Raw genomic sequence first — 11,193 nt, 5'->3', positions numbered from 1 at the left:
AACAAACCCAAACTACAAGTACCATGTCTTGAACCTGAGTGGGTGGGAAGGCATCAACCCCTGTCCACCACTAGTTTATGCATGTTTGGTGTCTTTTTCTCGTCTTGTGAATATTTATAATAGGTGTGAGTCTTTCTCAGAAGAAAAAAAACTATATAAGCACGTCATGAACACAAATCAATAACGACAAGGGGAACCCACCTGGTCTTGGAACTCCTTATTACTCTCTTCTTGTTAAAATGCATGTACTCCCTCCGTCCCATAATATAAGATATTATTACATCAAATATGAGCATATTGGAAGTAATAACATCTGAAAAACACAGCTCTGAGAGAAAGAAAAAGAGTTGTTTTTCCACCTTCCCTTTCTCTCTCCTCCGTCTGCCCCTTCTTTCTCCTAGACGCTCTTTCTCCCCATCGCCTCCTCTCCCTTCTATCTCGAGCGGCTTGGATGGCCGGGGATGGAGGGAAGAGGCGCTCATTCCCCTCCCTCTCTGTGTATGTCCACTAGTTGCCTCCTTTATGGCAGTTGCTGGGGATTTCATGTTGGATTGAAGGAGCCAACGTCGTCATTCCCCTTTGAATAATCACCTCTTTGTTTCTATTCTGGCTAGATCCGATCCCATCTCTGCTGATTTGGGACTTATGCTGCCTGTTCATGGTCTCATCTACTGTTTCCCATCCAATAATATCCATGCATTTGTTTATTATGGTGGCCATGATGTTTCTCATCCAATAAAGTTACCGCGGTGTTTGTACCCGAGTTATCAACTCTAAGGTGCGTAAATTACCATGGTATTTATACAAGAGTTGTCGAGGTATGTTTTCAACAACTTTTTCCCTTAATTCAAAGTTACCGTAGTGTTTGCACTTAAGTTATCATGTCGCCAATGTGTATATTACCATGCTATTTACACATAAGTGATGGGGGTATGTTTTCAACGACTTCTTTTCCCTTGGTCAAAGTTACCGTGGTATTTGTACCTAAGTTAACAGTTCTGTGGTGCATATATTACAATGCTATTGACATAGAAGTAGCCGGGGTATGCTTCAACAACTTTTTATCCGGGTCTAAGTTACCACGGTGTTTGTAGCTAAGTTATCAGGTCTGCGGTGTTTATATTACCATATTATTTACACAGAAGTTACCGTGGGACATTTTTTTCAATAACTATTTTCTCGGGTCAAAAGTACCGGAGAAAAAAGTTACCACGATGTTTGTGCATGAGTTATCAAGTTTACGATGCTTATATTACCATGTTATTAACAAAAAAGTTATCGGAGATATAATTTCAACAACTTTTTTTCCGGGTCAAAAACACTGTGGCGTTTATATGTAAGTTATCAAGTAATTGATGCGTATATTATTGTACTATTTACACAGAAGTTACCATCTATTTGTAAAAGCTAGATGGTTCAATTGGCTATTGGGGTAGCTGGTAACCCAGCCAATGTTTGATTCGACCAGAAAATCAAGAGAAACGACCCACCAGATTACGTGGAGATCGGTCAGATCGACTTAGATCTATTATAAATGTTCACAAGACGTACAAAGCACCTTAAACATAATAAAATATACATCGATGCTAGATACATCCATTTGAGGGACAAGTCTTTTCGAACGGAAGAAGTATCAAAGTACATGAATTGAACATGTATGCAAAATATCGCCGTATTTCTTGTAAAACAATTTTGATTCGTACATGCTGACTGAAAATCATAGTAGAAGTCGTGCCACGAAGATCAGAAAATGTCAAGCGCTCCTTGAGTATATTACGAGATGAAGTGAGTATCAAAACACAAAACTTCTGCGGTCCCACCGGCCAAGTCCACGTGTGTTGCACTTCCACAGGTCAGACTCGGCTCGATCCTGAAGCTGCTCCGTCGGCGCGCAACCTGCTCCCCGGCCGCATCAACCGACCAGAGCACCAGACGGGCACCGGCCGCTCGTCTCCTCCAGCACCCCCTCCCGACCGCCGGCGATGAGCGGCGGCCTTCCGGGTTTCCGTACGCAACCTACTACTTCCCCTGAAACTGAATCGAAGTCTCGATTCCCCTCTTGGCCTTCTTTCTCCTTTGCTTGTCTACTGCTGTAGCTCGCAGCATCGGTAGTGCGATCTGACCAGCAGGCCCGATTTGCTCTGGTGCAGACAATGCGCCGGTGTCGAGGGCCGTGGTCGTCGCCGCCGCGCTCTTCTCCGTCCCCTTCGGCCTCCGCTCTCGCTTCCTCGACCTCGGCCTGTCCCACCAGGCAAGTCGACCTACCCTACCCACTACCCAGCGCGTGTTATCTGTTCCTGCCCTTGCTTGCTGCGCCCTGGATCAAGGGGTGGGAACTGGAGGAAAATTCTCTGTGGTGGTGTTGTCGTAACTCGTAATAGAGTTCCTATTCCTGTGTCAATTTGGTTTGTTTGAGCTGCGGTTTGCTAGGTGTCTGGGGTTCTCACTGCAATGTTGCGAATGCAGCTGATTGAGTTCACCATATCCTTTTGTAATGCAGAATCTGTACGAAAATCTGCGGATATGGAGGGTGATTGCCTCGTTGTTTGCCTTCTCGTCGTCGCCTGAGCTTATCTTCGGAGTGGCCTTGCTGTACTATTTCAGGGTGTTCGAGCGTCAGATAGGTTCAAACAAGTATGCTGTAAGTAAGAGGATATTTATGCTCAAGATGCTGCCACATGCAGCTGCTGTATTTAATTTGCTGATGCTGATGTGGTTATTTGAACATCTAGGTCTTCATAGTCTTCTCCATGACGGTGTCTGTACTGCTTCAGATCCTAGCTTTAGGTTATCTGAAAGGTATGCGTTACTGCTCTTTACTCATTTTCATAACCCCTAGTCGAGTCAAATGCTGCTTAAATTGTTAGTGTTCCGATCAGTTTATTTGTTTCGTACGCGTTGCTTTTACTTGATACTTCATGGGAATGCTCATTTACCATATAAATGCATATAAAGTTGGAAATTGATCTCCTTAAAGATCATAAGGGTCTTTTCATGGCCAAACATTTGTTTCCTTTCAGCATAGTTTTCTTTGCACCAAAAATCAGGATCTGCAACAAGTGTTTACCATGTTTCTTTTTGTGTGGTCCTGAAGGTTAATTTCCTAATATCTTCAAGGGCCTCTGTATTGTCATAGACGGTTCTTATGTTGCCAAGTGTCAATAATGAGCTCATTGAGCTGTTTGTTCTCATCCAAGCATTGATGCTTAAAGCCTTAAAACCTGTTTTCTTAGCATAAAAGCTTTATGTGTCATCTATCTAAGCTATTCTGCAAGCGATGTTTGTTATTCTAATTGAGGAAAACAAAATAACCAATAGGTGTGGTGCCTTTTCTGTTGCTAACTATTGCACTATATTGACCTGTTAGACTGATTTACTTACTATTTGCTTTTCTTATCTCCCTATGACATCTGTTTAGTTGTATTCCATTTTTATCTGACATCTCAGTCTTGGATTTGCAGATCCATCTTTCAATCCATTAACATCTGGACCATATGGCCTCATATTTGCATCTTATGTACCCTTCTTCTTTGACATTCCCATCTCAACAAAGTTTCGCATATTTGGACTGCAATTATGTGACAAGTCATTCGTATATTTGGCAGGGCTCCAGGTCAGTCCTAAGATCACTGTTATCCTTGTCTTGAATCTTCCACTGTTCTGCTGGTTGTAGCTTTATGTTTTGATTTTATATCTTCAGCTTCTTTTCTCATCTGGAAGACGTTCTGTTATACCTGGACTGTCTGGTATATTGGCTGGGCTTTTGTACCGTCTGAATATATTTGGTATCCGCAGGCTAAAGGTGACTCTACAAACATCTTTCTAGAACTTTGAATAATGTTTCTGCTCTTATCAGAGTATCAATTAATAACCATGCTTTCTATGTACAATTGCTTTTACTCTACTCGTCTATTTTCTACATATGGTCCAATGTCTAATAATCATGCTTAGATCTCTACTTCAGATATCTGATGACTTTGACACAAATGATTAAGTATTACCGTTGGTTACGAGATATTCTTAATGGCAATTTTCTTTCATGTATATTTGTGTTTCCTTGGTAAGATTTACATGTCCATATGTGCTGTGCCTTTAGTTACGTTGTAAAGGGAACTTTGAATCATTACAGGTTGCAGGGTATGCAACTTCACTGTTTTCACGGTTATCATGGCCCTTCTCTAACAACTCTTATCAAAGATTGCCAATTGCAACAACTGATGACAACATTCCTCATCGCCAGACTCATCAAATGCAGGCAAGTATTTGCAATATATTGATTTTGTCTGGGGATTAGCAGATTACAGCATGTATATTCTAAAGCAATGATCTATTTTCTTGAAGAAGAAAAAAGAATGCCCCATTGAGTATTCGTTCCATTTAGTATTTTATTTGTGAATACTATGAAAGAGTACTTGAGGAAATCCAGATTTTAGTGTTATAATTTCCCTGCAAAATGTATACTTGAAGTAAGCTTATGGTCCTAACAAGATCAAGTAACCTTTTTATTGGTAAAAAAACAAGATCAAGTGACCTGACCAAGCCATTTAAGGTAAGTGGTGTTATCGAATCCTTTAAGTAAAACAAATAATTAGATTTTGCTCTTCAATAAAGTTAGATGGTCATCGTTTAAGATTGAGCACATCTGATATTCCCTGGTATAACTGACCATTGTTCCTTATCAACTTTGATCCAGGGCGCGCACACAACTACCCCAGATCCAACGGAGTCGTCAATTGCCACGCTTGTTTCCATGGGTTTTGATCGTGCTTCTGCAATTCAGGCTCTCGCACTGACAAATAATGATGTAAATTTAGCCTCGAACATCCTGCTTGAAGCACAATCCACGTAGAAACAATATCCCAGGCTGAAGACCGGTACTTTGTAAATGTTAAGCATTTAGTTAACGGATTCTTCTGGTCCAGACTATTTTCAGGATTTGTTAATTTGAAAATTCCATTCCACATAAGTTAGAAACATGGAAAAAAAACGCATTGGAACTCCCCGCTAGACTGCTGTATGTGTAATATATCTCTGTTTGGGAACTCCGCTAAACTGCAAATGAGTTATGCATAGCATAAAAAATGCATCCTCCTACCCAGAATCTGACCCTTTCACATTTGTTCATGGTAAGTATAGTACTTCCTCCGATTCATATTACTTGTCCGTATCAAACAGATACATCCATATCTAGACAAAACAAGTAATATGGATGGGAGGGAGTATTGTACATCAGACCTCATGAATAGTTGGTTTTCCTGTAATGAGCATGAGTGTTTGAAATAAAAAAACTCATGAGGTCAGGAGTTACTATCCATCAATTTCCTTTCGAAATATTTTCAGGTCGGGAGCTTTCCCCATGACCGTTTCAAAGAAGAAAACTCATATATCTCAGAGCAGAAACAATGAGCGTGAGAGGCATCACAGCACGCCAGGGTACCCAGCTTACGGGCCGAGGCCACTTGAGAATTCACTAGGTTGGAACCATGATGCACCCAGAATTCGACAAAATAATTACCGCAGAAATACCAACTCAGAAAGCCTGAATTCAGCACCAGAGAGAACCAGAAACCTCAACACAGAACATACCGCACGGCATCAAGTGATACAATACCGAAAAGGTGCCATAACATAGGAAATACAGAGCTTAGGAAAGGCAGGAAGAATGGCGGTGGCGTACAAGCGGTAGTTGCGATGATAAACAGATTTATAACAAAGCACCAAACAGATCAAACTCTGCCCCCAGAACCCCCACCCAGCAAAGCACGACATGGACATCCCACCTTACATGTCCTCCTCAGGCTCCTGATCCTCATCCTCGTACTCGCCCTCCTCGTCAGCAGTGGCATCCTGGTACTGCTGGTACTCCGAGACGAGGTCGTTCATGTTGCTCTCCGCCTCGGTGAACTCCATCTCGTCCATGCCTTCACCAGTGTACCAATGCAAGAAAGCCTTCCTCCTGAACATGGCAGTGAACTGCTCGCTCACCCTCCGGAACATCTCCTGGATGGAGGTCGAGTTGCCAACGAAGGTGGACGCCATGGAGAGCCCCGTCGGCGGGATGTCACAGACGCTGGACTTGACATTGTTGGGGATCCACTCCACAAAGTAGGACGAGTTCTTGTTCTGGACGTTGATCATCTGCTCGTCCACCTCCTTTGTGCTCATCTTTCCACGGAACATGGCAGAGGCGGTGAGGTAACGGCCATGACGAGGATCGGCGGCGCACATCATGTTCTTGGCATCCCACATTTGCTGTGTGAGCTCTGGGACCGTGAGGGCACGGTACTGCTGAGACCCACGGGATGTCAATGGAGCGAAGCCCACCATGAAGAAGTGGAGGCGAGGGAATGGGATAAGGTTCACTGCCAGCTTCCGGAGGTCGGAATTCAGCTGACCAGGGAACCTTAGGCAGCAGGTGACTCCACTCATGGTAGCAGAGATTAGATGGTTCAAGTCCCCAACTGCACAAAACAAGCAAACATGGAAAAAATTACATGGTGTTCTCCAAAGAAGACAGGAGAAATAATAGGGACGATGAAAGTTGAAGTGGCTTACAGCTAGGTGTGGTCAGCTTAAGAGTCCTGAAACAGATGTCATACAGAGCCTCGTTGTCAAGAACCATGCACTCATCAGCATTCTCAACCAGCTGATGGACTGAGAGAGTTGCATTGTATGGCTCAACCACAGTATCAGATACTTTTGGTGAGGGGAACACTGAGAACGTCAGCATCATGCGGTCAGGGTACTCCTCCCTGATTTTAGATATCAAGAGGGTACCCATGCCAGATCCGGTACCACCACCAAGAGAGTGGCATACTTGGAATCCTGATAACATAAACATGTAGGATTAATTATCAACAATACATGATAAAATACAGCACAGGCATGAAAAAGAATAGAGAACAATACAGCAATTGAGTACACTTGCAGACTTGCTAAGCACTTAAGCAGAATACAATATAAGGACACTATCTTCAATCGGTGGATTGCATTATTATACAATTATTGTCGACCACTAGACTATCTCACAAGAATATTTGCACTGATAAAAAAGATTCTTATGCTACTTATTTGGTGGGCCGACAATCTGATATTATGTATAATTGAGTGCCGGACATGTAAATATTCCAAAGGTTCGACTGGCAGGCCCTCTTCCAGAATTCACAACCATCACAACACTATTATGGCGTACATTTCATATTATAAGGAAAGGAGACACCACATAAGCTTGCACAATGCACACTCTAATGGAATAAACAGGATTATATATAGCAACCATAAGAGTTCAGTAAGTGATGAACTCATTACCTTGCAGACAGTCACAGTTCTCAGCCTCCTTCCTCACAACATCCAAAACAGAATCGATAAGCTCAGCACCCTCGGTGTAGTGGCCCTTGGCCCAGTTGTTACCCGCACCAGATTGCCCAAAGACAAAGTTGTCAGGGCGGAAGATCTGCCCATAAGGCCCAGTGCGGACACTGTCCATGGTACCGGGCTCAAGGTCCATAAGAACAGCACGGGGCACAAAGCGACCACACGAGGCCTCATTGTAGTAGACATTGACACGCTCCAACTGCAGGTCAGAGGTACCGGTGTAGCGCCCAGTTGGGTCAATGCCATGCTCATCACACACCACCTCCCAGAACTTGGCACCGATCTGGTTGCCACATTGCCCACCCTGGATGTGCAGGATTTCCCTCATCTTCGCCCTGGAAACAGAAGGGAGACGCATAGCCAAATTAACACCAGAGATTGCAACAATATCAGATATTGGAGCATGGATAGGAACATAAGTAACCGATGTAACAATCGGTAGTTGCTAACTTGCTATCAGAATTAACTCGGATCATGCACAACTGGACCATTTACCACTTAATGGGGATCGTATCAGGAAAGCACAGATCTACAGAAACAGCTCATGCTGTTTCAGATCCCAACTGGCACTGAACTTCTATGCGTATGTCATTGAACCCATCTAGATCCAGAGTTTTCAAGCAAAAATGACACAAACCTCTACACTATAAACTGACAGATGAACTGGTAAAGAGCACAAACGTGAGGCACCAGATCTCACAGACAATGACCCGTGAACTATACTAGTACTCTTCTGTCGAGTGGATCCCCAACAATATACCACACTACTGATAATAATAACCTAATATCATATAACACAACTCCAGAATATACCACACTATACAGTAAACAAGGCCGGGCCTAGATCCAGATCTGTCGAAATGAAATCCACAGATCTAAGAAACGACTTAACGGAACAAATCAAAGCACAACCTAGAATAGAGAGAACTACAGACCGGATCAACGCATTGCTCTACAGAAATCAGCAAAGACGACGAAGATCCTAGCGCAATACCTCTTCCGCCGCCAAAAAAATTCAAAAAAATTCGGACCCAGCAACTACTCGAATCACCGTGACATTCCAAATCCAGACTCACAGCATCAAAAGTACTAAGGATAAAGTGCGCGCATGAGACTGGTAAAGAATGACTGTGCTTACGAGATATGAGATGGTTCCCGCAGGCAGAACAATCGGCGGCGAGAGGGGAGCGGACGGGTGGGGGAGGAGGGGGTGTGGTGGCCGGGGAGGAGCGACGCGAGCGCCGGGGGTATTAAATAGCCGTGGGCGGCGGAGGGGACGGCCGGCATCCGACGGCCCACGCGCGCTCCCTCGTCGGGCCCGACGGCCCGGATCGCTCGACCTTGAGTAAATTTGAAATCTCCCCCTCGAGGCGGAATGCCCGAACTGCCCACGGGATATTTCGCCACGCTGGCCCTCGTTCGTCGGTAGTCACCGGCCAGAGCTGGACACAGACCAGCCTCCACGCATGCCTCGCCTGCTGACAGGTTGGGGCATTACTTACGGGCCCGCATGTCGGTGAGGCCGTGGGTGGCACGCTGCGTGGACCGCCATTGCGTGCGCAGGTGCCTGGCTGGCCCATGTGGGCTATGGGTCGGGTTCAGATGCGTTCCAGAGTTGTATCGTGGGGCTGGGATTATTTGGTGGGTGCTGGTTGGTGCGAGGTCCAGTCTCCAAGGCGTCCGCCCGACGGAGAACAGCTCGGCTGGTGGGCCCGCGAGGACGGGGACATGTGACCGGTTCTCCCCCTCCCGCCTTTCCTGGGGACCGCACGTGTGAGGCACATGCCCGCCCCGCCGTCTGTGCACTACCTCCGTTCCAGTTCCACGCCATGCTCTTCTGTCTGTGCTGATTGATGAGTGAGGGGATCGGATCGTAGTACTGCTTGAGTACATTTCAAGTGTCCTCTTTTGTTTTGCAGCCCTGACAAGATGGCGTTTTGGAAAAACATTTGCCAGCGCAGAAAAAGGTGAGATCAGATCGGGAGATAGAACGTCGACCTGCAAACACAAATGTGTGCGGCGAGTCATGAAGAATGGATTAGCAAATTGACTCAGATGCCTTTCCAGGTTACCAGAGATTTTATCCAAGGAATTTTGTAACCGCCCCCCCTTCTCCCGTTTTTGAATTATGTGGACATCTATGTTTTTAAATTTTAGCTGTGGAGTACATTGTTTTTTGGCTAGAAAATCACGATAATATGTCCCGCAAATAAAAAATCACAATGGTAAAAACAGCATGAGATCGAAATATATGTACTGTATTTAGTACTCTCTCTATTCAGGTTCTTTTTTCTACTTGCACATTGCCCATCGTTAGGACATGTCTTTGACCAACAGTTACACTATTTAAACGTAACTACTGTGTTGCAAAATTATAATTGTAAAGAATTGTTTTTGAATATAAATCTAACGACATCAATTTATGTCACAAGTGCATACTAATAGAGTAATTGTTACTCAAATGATTGTCCTGACAAAACTGAATGCAGGGTAACAAAATAGACGGAGTGTTCCATGGTTCACATATTAGTTGACGTTTATCTTTTTAAATGTGCCTTCCTACGAAAATTGATGAAAAATATTATTGTGGCTGAGTCGATGTCTTTTACTAAAAAAATCTTGATACAACCAAATTATGCGACACTCTTTAAATTTATCATAAACCTTAGCTTCCGAAGAAAATTACCAAACCACCTGTCGGTGTCAAAATTGACTGATGTCGGGTAGGGGGGGTCCGAGCTATTAGATAGGATCGATGGGTAACAGGAGAAGAACACACAAGAAATTTACCAGGTTCGGGCCCTTTCTATGGAGGTAAAACCCTACGTCTTGCTCTTGTTTATATTATGAAGGTATCAAAGTACAGAGTTGATCTACTCCGAGACCGAAGTCGAGGATGATGATCTCCTTCGGATACTTTTCTTCGGCTGGATAGTCTTCGGCAGGGCGACGTTCGGCTTAGCAGGCAAGTTCCCATCTCCTATTCTGAGTCTTCGTCGTGAGTCTCCGAGCTCTACCTCGGCCCAGCCGCCACCTCATGCCACTTTGCGCTCCGTGCGGTTTGGGGAATCGTGCCGCTTTTATGGCCGGACGTCAAAGCGTCACTCCAATCAGCCTTATTTAACCCACGACGAGCCCAAATTGATGGTCCAACGTGCCCTAGCCCTTTCCTCTTCCGTTGCTCAATACCGTTCCCCCTTCCCGAACTCGAGTTTGAGAAGTTCCATCAATGGTGACCGAAGTTGGTTCTCCCAAGGGCCTGCATGGTCCCCTAAAAGGAGACTGTGGAAGCTGCGCCGTTACACGCCTTCAGTTGAATCGGCTCTCAATGCATGGTATTTGTCGGATCCAGATTTGGCCTCCACCCGCCCGGGCCTCGTATCCATCGACAAACAGATACACGCTGACAGTTATCCCATCCCTCGTGGGGATGAGCGGGTATGCTTCGTTCCTTTCCTCCTCCGCGGGCTAGGGTTCCCAATCCATTCCTTCCTTCGCGGTTTACTTGAGTTCTATGGGATCCAACTCCACCCTTTGACTCCCAATTCGATTTTACACATCGTGGGGTTCATCGCCCTGTGTAAGATGCACCTCGGATGCGAGGCCCACTTCGGGCAGTGGAGACAATATTTATGTGTGATGCCCTGCTCCTGAGACAAAAAATTACACGAGGTAGGAGCGGCTGAGGTGTGCAGAATAGCTGGAACCGGATACCCTACTGGCACTCGTCGAGAAGATGACACGTGGGTATCGGAATGGTTCTATATGGCCGACGTACCATTACATGAGCCAGCTCGGCCCGGGCTTCCGCCCTTCTCC

At 45.1% G+C, this 11,193-nt stretch overlaps 2 protein-coding genes across 2 annotated transcripts; one reads left to right on the top strand and one right to left on the bottom strand.

Moving 5' to 3' along the window:
• Positions 1-1,819: 1,819 nt before the first annotated feature.
• On the top strand, positions 1,820-5,042 carry LOC109764322 (rhomboid-like protein 20). Its single transcript, XM_020323160.4, has 8 exons — positions 1,820-2,007; positions 2,151-2,251; positions 2,501-2,641; positions 2,733-2,799; positions 3,462-3,613; positions 3,701-3,802; positions 4,130-4,255; positions 4,694-5,042. The coding sequence occupies exons 1-8, from the start codon at positions 1,983-1,985 to the stop codon at positions 4,847-4,849; spliced, it is 870 nt and encodes a 289-aa protein (XP_020178749.3). The 5' UTR covers positions 1,820-1,982; the 3' UTR covers positions 4,850-5,042.
• Positions 5,043-5,570: 528 nt separating this feature from the next.
• Positions 5,571-8,767, bottom strand: LOC109764320 (tubulin beta-2 chain). Its single transcript, XM_020323159.3, has 4 exons — positions 8,513-8,767; positions 7,309-7,709; positions 6,556-6,825; positions 5,571-6,461 (listed from the first exon to the last, which is right to left on the bottom strand). The coding sequence occupies exons 1-4, from the start codon at positions 8,659-8,661 to the stop codon at positions 5,782-5,784; spliced, it is 1,500 nt and encodes a 499-aa protein (XP_020178748.1). The 5' UTR covers positions 8,662-8,767; the 3' UTR covers positions 5,571-5,781.
• Between the last annotated feature and the right edge of the window lie 2,426 nt (positions 8,768-11,193).

The sequence above is a fragment of the Aegilops tauschii genome, chromosome 3 (genome assembly GCF_002575655.3).
Source record: "Aegilops tauschii subsp. strangulata cultivar AL8/78 chromosome 3, Aet v6.0, whole genome shotgun sequence".
NCBI classification, from domain to species: domain Eukaryota; kingdom Viridiplantae; phylum Streptophyta; class Magnoliopsida; order Poales; family Poaceae; genus Aegilops; species Aegilops tauschii.
This window is presented reverse-complemented; position numbering and strand designations above follow the sequence as displayed.